This window comes from Trachinotus anak, unplaced genomic scaffold (assembly GCF_046630095.1).
Source record: "Trachinotus anak isolate AG129_WGS33_773 ecotype Australia unplaced genomic scaffold, CSIRO_AGI_Tana_v1 ptg000010l, whole genome shotgun sequence".
NCBI lineage: Eukaryota > Metazoa > Chordata > Actinopteri > Carangiformes > Carangidae > Trachinotus > Trachinotus anak.
The window spans coordinates 19,961,831-19,977,480 of NW_027273861.1; the positions used below are offsets into that span (position 1 = coordinate 19,961,831).

Consider the following 15,650-nt stretch of genomic DNA (forward strand, 5'->3'; position numbering starts at 1 on the left):
ACTGCACATGTACATGCTGACTCATTCAGGTGAAGGATGCTTCATGTACGTCAGTATGGATTCAGGATTCATCACAGTAAGATGTCCTATTAGAAGCTGAGCTTTGTAATATTTAGTTCACTGTGAGGGAAACAAGGCAAAACACAGCTGTAATGTAGACCTGCTGACCCTCATCAGGGTTTTACCGGACCCACATTTACTTTGCAGAAAGTTCTGGAGAGTTTAGTACCTTCCTACATAGCCATCAATCGACATGCGTAGGCGCCCCACCCAGCCTGCCACCTGACTTACATTGTACCTGACCAAGTGTCTATCCCCGCACCTGCAGGTGGTGGGTGCACAGGGAGGTGGCTCCATGCAGGTTCTTCTGTAAAAGTAATCAAAATGTCTCCTATACATAAAATGTATTAATATCAACCAAGTTATGCTCAATATCTGTGTTTTAACTAAAGCGTCAACGCTGAGGGGTCGTAAAAGGGTCGTATGACAATCTTTTTTGGTCGAATCACAGTCATCAATGTTAACATGATCTGCATCTGGTTTCCGCTCTGATTTTATTGTGAAATGCACATCCTTACCTGAAAATATATGTCAGTGGTTGCCTTCTACACACTGTGCTACAGTGGCTTAGAAGATTTGTTCTTACGTCAACTTCAAATCCACAGTATACCCACTAAAACAAAGTAGACTACACCACTGTGTAGGGCTTAATACTTATGCCAAGGTTTCCTACTGCAATGAAGCTTTACTGATGTCTGCCAAATGAATAAATGTAATATAATATGACGTTCTCTACATTTCCTACTTGCTGTGTGATCATAACTTCATACAGCTCAAACAGTGTTTTCACTGTTCATTTCCCATTTATTCAAACACATTAAATTTTTATAAAGTTCTATCTTATCTTCAAGGCTGGATTAGCAACCAGGCCAAGTGACCAACAAGGGCCCCCAGACCCCCAGGAGCTCCAAAAAGCCAGGTTCACTACATATCATATCAAAAAAATCTAAAACTTGTTCTAAGTTTGCACCACTGCAGTAATAAAATGTCAGGTTCTCCATCCTCCATCTTGTGGTCCTGGTCTTGCTGAGGGACCCTGCGTCAAGTCTACTTTTAAGACATTCAGGTTTTATTTGTTGCTAATTTGTTGTAAAGATGTTTTATCAAATTACTTTTTTTTTTCTGCGTGTCCAGAGATTATCACACAAAAAACCTGGGGCAAGGTCATATTATTCCATCACAGGTGTGCTGTAAGCTTGCAACCAACGATTATTGTCATTATCAACCATTACTCCATCAAGCCCAAGTTAACATATTAGGCCATAATTGTTTCATTTTTGTTTTATTCTGACAGTCAAAAATCCAAAAATATTGACATTACTATAATAGAAAACGGATAACTGGCAAAACCAGTAAATTTTTTTAGCATTTTTTGCTAAAAAAAAATTACTTACAAGACCAACGAGTTCCCAAAGTTGTTTTCAATGTTCTGTCAACCAACAAAATGAACCAATAATTTCTGCTATTTGTTCCTGCGTGTCTGTGGAAATCACCATGCTCGCCCTATTTCATTTCATTCATCCAACTTCCAACTCTGGGCTACTGGCGACAGCTGCTGCATGGGCCAAGAGGCGAAACAACAGCGACGCTGACTGCGTCATGACGACACCACAAGGCCCCGGCGTCGTGCGTAACGTAACATTCCATTGAGAAGAAGAGGGAAAGATGGCGTCCTCTAACAATCCTCGCAAATTTAGCGAAAAAATCGCTTTGCATAATCAGAAACAGGCGGAGGAGACGGCTGCGTTTGAAGAAGTGATGAAAGACTTGAACATCACCAGAGCTGCACGGGTAAGACGCGCACCTCCCCCCCCCCCGGCTGTTTACATTTTGTTGCATCGCTGTTTTTTGCAGCTAGCGAACGCTGCGGAGATAAATCTGAACACTGGGATGCTAAAGTAGCTAAAGTTAATATCAACGTCCTTAATGTTTTCTGCACCGGTGCAACAACACAAAATCACGTTTTTCACCCTTCCTGCAAAAAAAAAAAAAAAAAAAAAAAAAGCACTGTGGCCTTGTTCAGGGTATAGCATGTCCAGCGTTAACCAGCTTATCTAGCCTGAATAATGTGCACCTGTGCTCTTGTCTGGCTTGAGCAGCTGACATTTCATTAGCAAACATATCGGCTGGCATGTAAATCACTGCACAATAACGTCTTTGGAAAGTCAGCTGATAGAAACTATTTGGGAACATCATTTCTGTGAGGGATCAGATGTCATAACTAGTGATTCTCCTTCTTCGATTAACCATCCACCACTAGCTTCACGTTACCCGCTGTACCAGCTCAGCAGCTATTTGTTAACAACAAGCAAACATCCGCCTTGTGAAAAACAAAGTCAGCTCTGAAAGGACCCATATGTCTCTTGTACTAGCTCCATCAGTTTAGTTTAGTCAGTGTGCATTAACGTTAAGTCAGCACAACTTTGACAACTTTCTCGCAGCGATGGTAAACAGATGTGGTACCAGATGTTAGTTGCAGTGTTTAAGGAAAACGACACACGATGTCTTCAGATGTCTTGTTTTGTCCCACCAACAGCCCCCAAACCCAAAGATGTTCAGGTTACTATGTGACAGATAAAAAAAAAAAAACATAAGAGTCTCACGTTATAGCAGCAGGAACCAGTAAGTGTTTGAATGTCTGAAATGAAAGTTATTCTGCTGTCAAAATAGCCAATTAAATTGCTGTCAGTTGATTTATCCTCCAGCTCCATTATCAATTAACCTGAAGATTATTATCCCAAGCAGTGTTTAGTCTAGAGCTGAAACAACTGGATGATTAGTCAATTATTCCATTGATATGAAATACATGATTTTCCTCATTAATTAAGTAAATCAAGTTGTATTTCATGCTAAAATGCCAAACATGTTGACATTGCTTCCAGCTTCTTAAATGTGAGGATTTGCGGTTTTGTTTTTATTATTTTTTTTTATATAATTGTAAGTTTAACAATTTTAAGATGTCTCATTGGACTCAGACACATTGTGATAACATTTTTTTCACTATTTTCTTAGAATTTATAGACTAAACAACTGATTTATTAACCAAAATAAAACCTACAGATTAATTGATAATTAAGATAATTTAGTTGCAGCCCTACTTTCCTCTATAAAGTATCAAAAAATTATATAAAAAAAAAAGGTTCATTTTAATTTCTTCAAGCAAAAGTTGATTTAGTAGATTATTGTCCAATAACATTCAGTTAATAATCATATAAAACAAAGTGATGGAGCAAATCTCAATATTTCAGAAGCTGAAACATGATAATGTTTCGGGTTTTCTTTCTAACTTGAAAAGTAGCTGAAATGAATCATCCATTATCAGTAGTTTCCCCAGTTTCAGTCAATCAATTAATCAAGTAATTGTTCTGGCTGAATTTACCACAAAAGAAGGAACGTCTTGTTGCCAGGAAACATTTGGGCTAATTGTTGGGCCTGTTGCTGGAAATGATGCCCACTTAGCACACGCTGCATCAGTGTAAACCTGAGCTGTACTGTCATTTACTGCATGGAGTAGAATTGAATTAACTTCTCAGATTTGTGGTCTCTGCCAGATTTTTCTTTGTGTTTCCATCCACACATCCATCCATTGCATTTGTTCAGATCAATCTTTCTGCAGTTCATTATTGGTAGAGGAGGCCTTCCATCACAGTGTTTTTGTAATGACATACATGACTTTTGTGACTGATTTTTGTATTAAGACGTGTGGCTGATCTGCCAGCCAGATGTGTTACATGGAAAGTCTGATCTGTAATTACACCAGCTGTCCGTCAGGTGGCACTCACACTGATGTGATTTTTATTTGCTACGAAAGATGTTGTCTGCCTCTTGATTGTTCATGAAACAGCCACATCTGCCTGTCTCATCATGTCTCATCTGTCAGTTAATGGATTCATTAATTGTCCATTTCACCACTGTGGACTGGCAGGTGCCATTCATTTTTTTAGCATCACTTTTTTTATGAATCAGATCGATCATTCACTCATGCTTTCATGCAATTTTACTTTGCACAGTTGCAGTTACAGAAGACCCAGTATTTGCAACTAGGGCAGAATCGTGGACAGTACTATGGAGGCTCACTGCCCAATGTCAATCAGATTGGAAATGGCAACATTGACCTGCCTTTTCAGGTGAGCCCTTAGCCTCTTGGCTGGTAAATCAAAGGTTTGTTCTCAACCAGTGTACCTGTCTTAGCTGTTGGCGAAAAATATTGGACATACAAAGGTTGCAGTTGTCTGTAGTATTGGTGAAAGATTGGCTCAAAACAGTGAATTCTTTTATGCAATTTAAGAAAGTCTGCAGGCTTGAGCTTAGGTTATGACCGTAGTAAAGTTTCCAGAAATTACCTGCTGGTCAAAGTTGCAAGGTCCGACAGGGTTTTATTTTGCTTCAGGAATGAAAGGAATCCAGAAGTGTACTACAAGGCATACCAGTTCTACCCTGCAGTGTAATTTGGTTCCTAAATTTTTAAGTATATCATTGCTTGTCATGGCTTTCCATCTTTAAATACATTTGCCAACTCGAGCATCAGTATGGGGGGCCCATGGCTTGACTCATTTTGAAATGAACACATTTGCACCATTAATCCTAAGACATTATCCAAACACATAGTTCTGTTGTATTAGTAAGTGGTTTTGCTGGCCTCATTCACCTGGTGTGCTCGCTCTAGAACTCGGTGCTGGATACCAGTCGGACAACCAGGCACCACGGGCTGGTGGAGCGGGTTTACCGTGAACGGAACCGCATCACATCTCCTCACCGTCGGCCACTGTCGGTCGACAAACATGGACGCCAAATATCCTTCATCTGAAAGGGCGTGGTGATGAGTATGTTTTGACTTTGTTTGTAATTGCTCCGCTTTGATCTGAGTCTGCATCCAGAGGCTGCTTTGTCGCTTCAAGGTTAACACCTTCGTCCTGTTTTGGCCTGTCTTTAGTAATAGACACTTGAGTGACTTAGGGACACTTTATCAGTTCCAGAGACATAACATTATCTGAGTTGTGAACATTTTTTGTCACACACTTTAAAAATTCATCTGACACGAGATGGGATGTAAACAGTATGGGAGCATCTTCCAGCTCTGGCCTTTTATTCACAGTAGCCTGATAGATGAGACGTGATTACATAGTTCCACTAACAGAACTAAGTAAGGAGTGTAATTCCAATGTGTCAGACAAATAACACTGGAATTACACTAAAGGAGACAAATTGCATACAAACAGTTATCATCTGAAACCTCAGAGTGAAGCAGCGGATATTTGCCTGATCCATTCAGAGAGATTTCTCTGCAGTATATGTATGTTAGGCAGTATCCTCACACACTCCTGCAGTGTCACAGATTTTGATCAGAGAGCGAGGTGAGTTTGAGAAAGTGATATTGAATGATAAAATACGAGACAGTGTTGTTACACTTCTCTTGACAGGATTATTCTTAGAAATATGTTCCACCATTAGATAAGAAGACGCTGACTGAAGCCCTTTCCAAAGTAATTGGATCCCAGTAACACTTGTGTGTGTATCAGGTCTATTAGGTTGAATCAGCCAAGAGACATAAAAGTATGGATTAGCTTGGATCCATTTTTCATCCTGTCTACTTTATTAGCCTTAACTGAATTCACATTGACAGCTGTCCTTACAGCTCAGTTTACCTCTCCCCACCGCCAGACACTAGCTGGAGAAGGTAAGCCACCTCCCTTTGTCATTTTGCCAAAATGATAACTGACGCACAAAAGTGGATACAGCTATTTCAAGAATTTAATTCAATAACACCCGTGCGTCCGTGTTGATACAAAATTTCCTAACTTGACCACACATTTGCAAACAAGTGTTTCTAACAGTGTGTGATTCTTGATGGGTATGATGCTGTAGAATTACCCTCAGCGGGGATTTGGCAGTGATTTTGCTGACATCTCATCTTTCTAACACATACAGGACAAATTCGGACTCTGCCTTACACCAGAGCGCCATGAATCCAAAGCCCCAGGAGGTGTTTGCAGGGGGATCACAGGAGCTGCAACCTAAACGAGGTAACGGAAGATCCAGTTACAAAGACACGGAGCCGCTTTTATTTATTAATGTGCCGGTGCAGGCGGCAAACCTTAAAAGACACAAAAGGATTGATGTAACAAAGAAGTTGTTCGAGACTCATAGTGAACTATTTATATAGTAAATGGATACCAATCTCTGGATAAGAACTACTTCAGCGTGTTGTATAGCATAAAGTAGTCAGTAGTAGTGGCTGTAGGGAAGTAACATCTCTGAATGAGGCTGACTCAGGTTGATCTAGAGGGCAGGATCAATAATTCACTGATTATCCATGGATTATGTCTTTTTACATGTGAGGCTCTGTGGACGCCAGCCAATCTTGGCTTCATTATAGCAATCTGTCTGGTGGTCACCTTGCTATTTTTAGAGACTCGGGAATCTAGTGCAGAGCACTATATTCTGCATGACTGGGTGGGATATTGATGACTCATTTCTTGCACTGATTTGAATTGTTATATATTTTGTCATGGCCAGCAACTGTGTCTTGCTGTTTCACTAATTAGTACTGCTGCTAACAGTGCCTGGGACGGAGAATTCAGAGTCGAATGCAGACAAGGATGCGCAGAAACAGTTGTGGAATGATAAGAAGGTACTGATGGGAGAGGGAAGGGCTACAAGGTGTACACTTGTTATGGTGATTATGGTGATAAGATTTGTGGCTCATGATTACGTTTTCTCCTCAGGATGATGCATCAAAGCCCAACGCATGTGATGTCCCGGGAATCAAGTGAGTGGCTCAAACATATTGTGTTATTATCCTTTACAGTCAGACACCACTGCGGTTAGTTACACAGCCATAAATAAGTAATGCTGTGAGAACACCGATAAAAGACAGCTGGTCGAGGTAACTGACTAACAATGGAAACCTGCTGGAAAGGCACTTAAACGTGTTGCGTCTAATCATGTTGGATTATATAGGCGGTATAGCACAGCTGGTCATGTGTTGTTCCTTTTCAGTACCACTTAAAATGAGGTCTAAATAATTTTATGCAGTTAAAAGTCACTAATAGGTCACTAATGCTAAAATTCAGGGTACCGGAATCAGGAATGTTGCTCCCACATTAATTAAAGTATAGTTTCATACACGACCTGATCCTAAACAACAGCAAAGTGTTTTCTCTTGCATCTGTAATGTTTGTCAGCATGGGCCTGCATTTTCAATTCTGATCATTTAAGAAGCATAAAATTCTTGTTTCTTTATCGGTCAAACTCTACAATATTATATTTCATTGACTGAACCTTTTAGTTCCTTGTGTATCTCAGTTTTCCCTGCTATGAAGTAGTAACATAAAAATCCCGCTAAACATAAGTCTGACTTTAGTTGTTACTTTTGTTAAAATGCGATTTTAAGTGCTTTTTAATCTCAAAGAAAATCATGACAATAACATTAGTGGTTCATAAATGGCTAGATTTAAAGATATTAAATTATAGCATGAAGTTAGTCAAAGTCACCATTGATCATTGTGCGTCACAGAAAAACCCAAAAAATGTTCTCATGACTGATGGAGCTTGTGTTTTTTTTTTTTGTTTGTTTTGTTTTTTTTTTTTTAAAGTATATTCCCATCACCAGACCAGGAATTGAACCCATCCGTGCTCCCAGCTGCACACAACACCGGCGGTTCGCTGCCTGATCTGACCAACATCCAGTTCCCTCCTCCACTGTCCACCCCGCTGGACCCCGAGGACACGGTGGCCTTCCCCTCCCTCAGCTCGTCCAACAGCACAGGCAGCCTGACTACCAACCTCACCCACCTGGGCATCAGCGCTGCCAGCCACGGTAATTACTGTTAATTCATGTTCATTATGTGAGATGGAGAAAAACATGCTGGTAAAACTGCTGTATACTTTGTACTTTACAAGATTTTTATATGAACACTGTTGGAACACAAAGCATTTTGTAGCTATCAGTTTTAGTTTTAATTTCAGCGGGACTGGATAGTTTGTGAAATATTTTTTGTTTGAAACAGCCACAAATTAAAAAAGTAGAACATATCAAACCAAACTATTATATTGGTTGTGTTTACATCCATTTAAATCCTTTGACTATACAGCAATCTGTGAAACAAATCTCAAGAATATGTCACCAGTGTTCTCAAAATGCCAAAAAGTAACAGGAAGCTATTCTACACTCATATCTACCACCTAGTGAAAGCACATGCAGCGTTGGCACGAGTGCTGAGTCTGGATCAGCAGGCTGTTGGCTGCCTCTTCATCATTTCCGATGACTTGGCCTTTTTGAGCTGATGATCAGTTTGGCTCAACAGCACCAATTAGTCACAGCCTCTCATACGTATGTGAATACTCTGTGGAAAAACCCAAACCATGTAAGTGCTGTTCAGAAGTACAATAGACTCGTCTTGGTGACATGTGATTCTGAAGGCAGACTGTTACGTATCCCACACACACTTAAATATACCTTTGGAGTGCACACATTCATGCAGTTTTTGTTTATTTAGATAAGAACTGCAATGATTACTCAATTATTTGAGCGACTATTTTGATAATCAGTTAATCGTAGAAAGGCATTTTTAAGAATAAAATGCCAATATTCTCTGGTCTCACCTCTCAAATGTGAGTATTTAATGAGTTCCTTTTCATAGTTAGCAGTAAACTGAATATCTTTGGACCATTCATTGGATAAAATGAGTCATTTCAGGAAGTCACATTGGGTTTTTAGAAATTTTCTCAGAACAAACTACCAGTTGATTAATTGAGAAAATAATCGAGGGATTAATCATAATGATCATAATGAAAATAGTCAGATGTTAGTTGCAGATCTAGTTTTAATAATAATCTAGCAGCTTCTAGCCTCTTGTTTTTCGTGTTTGAGGACATGGAACAAAATTTATATTTTAACTTTAACTTCTTTTTTTTTTTTTTTTTTTTTGATGCATTTGTTCAGAAATCAATGTTAAGCTTTAATGAGGTTCCATCCTTGAATGTAGTCATTGGTGTCTTTGTATTGAAATTGCTGACTGTTGCTGTTTGTTTTTAATTTACATCAGTCAATAGGTCTGCGTTGAGTTGGATTCTTGTGTATTTCTCAGGGATCCCTACCTCCTCTCAGCCCACCATGACTGTAACGGCACAGCGCCGGCAACCTCCCGTGGTGCCGCTCACCCTCACCTCTGACCTCCATCTCCAACAGTCCCCACAGCAGCTCTCACCCACCCTGTCCTCACCTGTTAACATCACACAGGTAAGGATCTGCCGGGCCAATGTAAAGTTGTGTCCAGGCAGGTGTTTCTATAGCAGTGCAATAGTCAAACCCAGAGATAAAGCACTTTGGCTCTAGGGGAGTAAAGAGCTGACAATGCACACAAATAACCCCCCCAGTTAATTCAAAATATAACACACTTCACTGGAGTATCCGAAACAGAGTGTGTATGCGTCTTTCCTCAGGTCGTGCCAACAGAGTCGCTGACCCTGGAGCAGCAGCTCGCCCAGTACCCCCTGTTCAACCAGCTGACGGCTCAGGCCCAGGCCCAGCTGCTCAGCGACCTGCAGAAGCAGCAGCAGGCCCTGCCGCAGGGCATCCAGCTCATCACCTTGCCAACTCCGGCCTCCACCGGTACAGCCACCGCTACTGCGAGCAGCCCCTCCCCCGACAGCCAGAGCCAGACAACCGCCAGCATCAGCATCAGCTCGGTAAGAAGCCAGGAAGTCTAATCAGAGACTGGGAGCAGAGATTCTAAAGCTTCTATTCATTTTGTCACTCTATTGTTCAACCCAGAATACATCCCAGTAAATATCTTCGCGTTCTTTTTATGCTACAGCGCTTTTACATTAATAAAAAATTTTTTAGAGTAACTCACCTTATTTACTCTTGACTCCCAGATAATTTTATTAGTTATAATTTTCTCAGCTTTTGTGTAGGTTGAGGCATTTTCAGATATAGTTGGATGAATTTGTGTCTACTGTTAAAGCAGGAAATTGGCTGATAAAAGCTCATAGTAAACACAAGTACACCTGTGGCCACTCTCTATAACACAACAGTCACTTCAGCTATACCATTTCACCAGACTAGGATTAACAGATGTTACTACTCCACAGTCACATTGTGCAGCCACAGTTCATCTGGTGGTGATTGGTAATATTTCCCACCTACATGTAAACACTATTCACACTGAGCCGATCCTTGGCTGATGCCCTCTCGCAGCCCGTCCTTTGAAAATTTGTGTGTGACAGGCATGAAGCTTAGTGCTAGCTAACCCTCTTCCCTCCAACAGTACCGCAATCAGACTGGCTCACCAGCCACTCAGTCTCCAACCTCCCCAGTCTCCAATCAAGGCTTCTCCCCCGGCGGCTCGCCTCAAGTAAGGGCCCACCCACCGAGCTAGCTGCTGTTTGGGGAAGGGCTTTGCGCCTGGGGGAAAGCTAATTGTAGATGAGTTAGACTGCTTTTCATTCTCTGTATCAGCAGTTAACCACTCCATGGTGTCAACAGCTGCTTAACTCATTCCTTCATCATCACTGTCACTGTTCACTGTGTGCATGACAACATGGCGATAGTTTGTTGATGGAGGCCCTGACCATTTGTTTGTTTGTTGCGCAACTAAATTCAAAGGTTTTAGTTTGAGCTACACGTGATTGAGCCTATGTTCTCTCATGGTGGGCTGCAGTGTGAAGACGAGAGGTCTTGTTGTGATCGCTGTGAATAGACTTGTGATGATTCTAAACAGTGGTCCACATTATGAAGTAGCCTATTGGCCCGAATATTGGACATCTGTGATGCACTCATCCTGTTGGGAAAGTTTCCCTGAGATACCAGAAGAGAGTGCTCATCTTTGAAGCCTTTTCTCATGTAGAAGTGAGACATGAAAAACGGTAATACATAAAACACACATTTTTGTATCTTCCCATCAGTCACATACTCACAGTTTGAGCGGTAAATTCATTTTCTCTGGCAGTAAGCATTTTTTCAGTCTTGAGTCTCTCTGAGCTTATCATCCATGACGGCCGTAATTCTTGGCTGTTTGACAGATTTTCTCCCTGGTTCATTTCTGCACTAGCCTAGCAACATTTAGGCTACGAACGACCCATAATGCAACACTCTGTAGAAGACCATGTTACAGCAGTACTCTCTCCATTCAAAAAGAATATCTGACCTTATGAACATGTAATTGTCTAGTCTTTGAGTATAAGAAAACTCCTTTTCCCAACCTAATTTCCAGAAAAAAACATGTCTTCTGACATTCAGGCCAATGTCATGTATCAGCTGTTTTATGCTTTAAAATTGAAACAGGTTGAAATACATTTCTTAGTTACTAGGTTGTGTGTTCTTGCCCGCAAACAGCTTTATTTCAGAGTGATTCTCCCATGTATTCTGGGTCATTGGAGCACAACTCCTTGCCTCCCTTTACATCTGTTATTAACATACACACAAACACAACATGTCGCTGCCTTCTTTTGGGGAAGAGTCATTGGAGCTTTATTCCATCTTCAGGAAAACATTTGGCAGAAAGGAAAAGACAGCTCCATGTGTTTTAATAATAAACACTATTTGTTTAGTGTTTTCCAGGGTGCGTGGCTACTTAATGGCTAAAGGCCACATCAAGAAAAGCAATTGCTCTGTCAAAAGCTGAAAGATAAGAAAATGAATATAACAGGTATTTTACTTAATGTGAGAAAGCTGACTTGGAAATATGAGGAGGAGGTACTTGAAAAGGCAGTAAGTACATTTTTTCTGTACTTTCACACACTAGAAAATGTCTACAGGCCACCTGGATTGCATCAGTAACTAAAAGGCTAATGTTGGAAATGGTTAGACTGGGACTCCACCACTAAAAGAAAGCCTATCACACAGTGTTGACTCTGTGTTCAGTGGTGCTTCTCTCATTGCAAGAATATTTTAAAGGGAAAACCTGGTGTTGGTGTACCTGGAGGTGTTCTCACATTTTACTCACCTCTATCATCATAGAAATGTGGGACACAAGGGCTCTGGCAAGAATGACACCCAGTGGGGGAAAGAGCAACGGCAGAAAGTAAATCCCCAGAAATCCTGTTTAACGTAGAGAGAGATGGTTTCTGTTGAACAGAAGTTTTTGGCTGTCGGATCCTTGTGCTCTTGTTCTTGTTGGAGTCCATGTTTCCCAAATCTCTTCCGCAGAACTAAAGGAGGTGAATGATCTATAGTCGTTATGAACTAAAATATGAGAATAACTCTTTTGTTGACAGATGCCAGAGTTTCCCTTTAACAAGTTGATTTGTGTTTGTGTCATCATGAACAGGGCCGCCGTGGTCAACGCATCACTGCACTGTTTGTGTATCCCTGTCTGCAGGGACAGGACAAACAACCACACCATATACACACTCCCATTCCATAGTCTTAGTTTGTCAATTTAACATTATTATTTTAAATTTATTGTTAAATTTGAATATTAACTTAAAGAATATCCCTTATTTAACATTTTTTCTAGTGTTTCGTTCGCCTCTGTTTGTCTCTCGACCACGACAGCTCTAGTCCAGAAAACCATTTGCTTTGATCACTGCTCGGTCTGACAGTTGCGCCACTTTGTGTTTTGCTTGTGTTTTCTCTTCTTCCTTTGCTGAAATGTCTGCTTGTGGGCCCAGATAACCTGCCCTCTGGCTATTTTTTTCTTTTTTGTGTGTTTTTAACTGTAGCTGCTTTCTTATCCGTTGTTCTGAATTTTGTGGCTTCCTCCTCTTCCTCCAGCACATCCCCGTGGTGGGCAGTATATTTGGCGACTCCTTCTATGATCAGCAGTTGGCGTCGAGGCAGACCAATGCACTTTCTCACCAGGTGACACAGAACGCACAAAAACAATAAGCGGAAGTGACAGAAATGTTTTCATCAGATAGTCACTGACTCAGCGCTGCCATGTTTCAATTGTGTGGTTTCTAGCTGGAGCAGTTCAACATGATTGAGAACCCCATCAGCTCCACCAGCCTTTACAACCAGTGCTCCACCCTCAACTACACACAGGCAGCCATGATGGGCCTCACCGGGAGCAGCCTACAGGACTCTCAGCAGCTCGGCTACAGTAGCCACGGCAACATCCCAAACATCATCCTAACAGGTAGCCACACCAGCCTGCCCATTAGATACACTTTTGGTTGCAGCAGGTAACATCGAGGAAAGACCATAGCTACCCTGCAGTCGGGATGCATTTTACCGGGTAGTGAAAGAGCCATATATTGGCTTTAGTTGACTTTAGCTGCAGCATCAATGTCGAGTAGTACTGAGTTTAACTACTCTCCCAGGATGAAATGACCTTGTTCCTCAAGCACAAGCGAAGCCATCTGTGATGTTCTCTTGCAGGATTTATGTACAGTGATGACATCTAGGAATTTATTTATGGTTAAATGCAGGGTATCGTAACAGTGATGTTGTACTGGCCATAGTGAAAGTTCAGATCTCAAAATGCAGTGACATTGATAAAAAAATGTATATTATTTGGAGGAGAAAAGGCGATTAGTAAAAACACAATTCAAACTTTCTGTTGTAAACGCCTGTTCCAGGTTACAGACTGACTATTGCACTTGCAATGTCCTGCACAAAAGGGAATTAGTAGTAAGGTGCTCATGTTTGGTTTTGCCTCTGAATAAAGTGGTTCAGATCATCTGTTTTATACAGCCTGCATGATTGTCAGTCCACCTGTGTTTGTTGCTCCATCGGACCTATTTTTAGTGCTGCCGCTGTGTTCAGAGAGCTCAACAATGACTCTGGATCGTCATAAACAACAGAACTGTAGCACAGTGTTAAGTTGTAATAAACACATTTTCTGTAAAGGTCTGATGCTGCAACAGAACAAATGTGCAGACTTGTAACAGTATCTTTGTGTAATTGTGTGTACCAGTGTGGCATACTAGGAAATAGTTTGTAGTTACTGTTGCTAGTTAAAAATTGCAGATACCTCTTAACACATGATCTGTCAAACCTGTCCCATCTTTCTGAGGCCTCAGTATCACCGTCTTTCTCTGTCGTCTCATATTTCAGTCACAGGTGAGTCTCCTCCGAGCCTCTCCAAAGAGCTGACCAACTCCCTGGTTGGTGTTGGTGATGTCAGCTTCGACGCAGACTCTCAGTTTCCTCTGGACGAGCTGAAGATCGACCCACTCACCCTGGACGGACTGCACATGCTCAACGACCCCGACATGGTGCTCGCCGACCCCGCCACCGAGGACACGTTCAGGATGGACAGGCTGTAACGTTAGAGGCCGACTGTGGCCAAGAACAAGAAGGGAAAAAAAAAAAACACACTAACTTGTGAATGGAGAGAAGCAAAGGGCAAGGATGACCCCTCTCCCTCGTTGCATGGCTGTCCAGCTGTCCGACCTCGCCCTCGACTCCGTGAAGCCCTTTGAAACGATGCACCACCAAAAGACAACAGGGAAAAAGACATCCAGTGGCTTGCCGGGGAATGGCCTCGCTGTCGTTTTGAATGAGATTGGTCGCTCAGCGCTTTCGCTAGCCTGCTGTGTTTACAGTGTACCATTACATGCCACATATATTCCAAAAACGCACATTTGAATTTTTTTTTTTTTTTCTTTTCATATCCACTTTAATATTTGTTTTTGTTAATATTTGCTCGAAGCAGGAAGCTGCTAGGACATTGGGCTAAACCGTTCCCGTTCTAACGGCTGTGTTCAAAAACCAAACAAAAAAAGAGAAAAAAAACTTTGCTTTGCTTGTACCCGGCAATCAAGTGAATCGGTTTTTCCCATCATGCCGTAACGGCTTTCTATTTCACACTCAAAGCTTTATTTTTGACAACCAAATGTTATTTTCATCATGTACTGTATGTTTTGATGCTTTATGTATTTATATGTTGTATTTATTTATTTGGGTTAAAGATTTTATATTCCATTTCATAATTTAAATTTGATGCCAAAATGCTCTCTGTAGGCATAGTGTAAAATTGCACTGATGTAATTTGTGTCTATTTATTAATTACTAACATATTTATATATGTGTTTGTTAAGCTACTTGGTTAATGAAGGAGTGCAAAACCTCCCCATAGTTGCTCTTTGGTGTTCGATGTGCCATTCTCTGATGTGGGACGTGGTAGACGTTGCCGTGCTGCAGCCCAGCAGTCAAATCAAAATGTCATAGTTTCCAGAAATGGGTTGGGTTTTACGCCACTTGAATTAATTCTTTTCTGAGAAAATCATCAGGTATTTCTATTAAACTAGAAAGCAAGAGAAACACGTCCAAATTCATTTTCTGCCAGTGAAAAGCCAATATACATGCAGACTGAAGCTGTCTGTTTTTAAACCAGAGAACACTAAAATCTTAAATCTTTTTCACTGTGAAATCACCTGATTTTGCCTTACATGAGTATTCTACTGTTCTACTTAAGTGTCTGATGTGACAACGTATTTTCGTAACTTATTGTAACATTTTCTTGTATTTGAGAGGAACTTAACTTTTGATCAGTGGTACTTGTGGTTATGTTGTGTAAGGTTTGACAAATCAATGTACTGTATTTTGTAGCGGTACAGTTTATAGCCAAATTGTTGATGTTTTTTAAAGTGGGGCAAAAAAAGAAAAAAGCTAAACTAAAAAAATTTAAAGGATGGGTTTA

General features: G+C 40.9%; 1 protein-coding gene across 4 annotated transcripts; it reads left to right on the forward strand.

Annotated features, from left to right (window-relative positions):
- Nucleotides 1-1,666: 1,666 nt before the first annotated feature.
- On the forward strand, nucleotides 1,667-15,078 carry crtc1b (CREB regulated transcription coactivator 1b). Of its 4 annotated transcripts, none has more exons than XM_071486003.1 (14): nucleotides 1,667-1,851; nucleotides 4,071-4,187; nucleotides 4,727-4,852; nucleotides 5,676-5,737; nucleotides 5,989-6,083; nucleotides 6,606-6,691; nucleotides 6,786-6,829; nucleotides 7,656-7,879; nucleotides 9,150-9,301; nucleotides 9,505-9,750; nucleotides 10,332-10,418; nucleotides 12,779-12,865; nucleotides 12,968-13,142; nucleotides 14,063-14,743. In XM_071486003.1, exons 1-14 carry the CDS (start codon nucleotides 1,726-1,728, stop codon nucleotides 14,272-14,274), a joined length of 1,839 nt encoding a protein of 612 aa, XP_071342104.1. In that variant the 5' UTR covers nucleotides 1,667-1,725; the 3' UTR covers nucleotides 14,275-14,743. The 4 variants fall into 4 exon arrangements, with proteins under 4 accessions (XP_071342104.1, XP_071342105.1, XP_071342107.1 ...); XM_071486004.1 differs by having other exon boundaries at nucleotides 6,621-6,691; nucleotides 14,063-14,422; XM_071486006.1 differs by lacking the exon at nucleotides 10,332-10,418 and having other exon boundaries at nucleotides 1,668-1,851; nucleotides 6,621-6,691.
- Nucleotides 15,079-15,650: the final 572 nt, after the last annotated feature.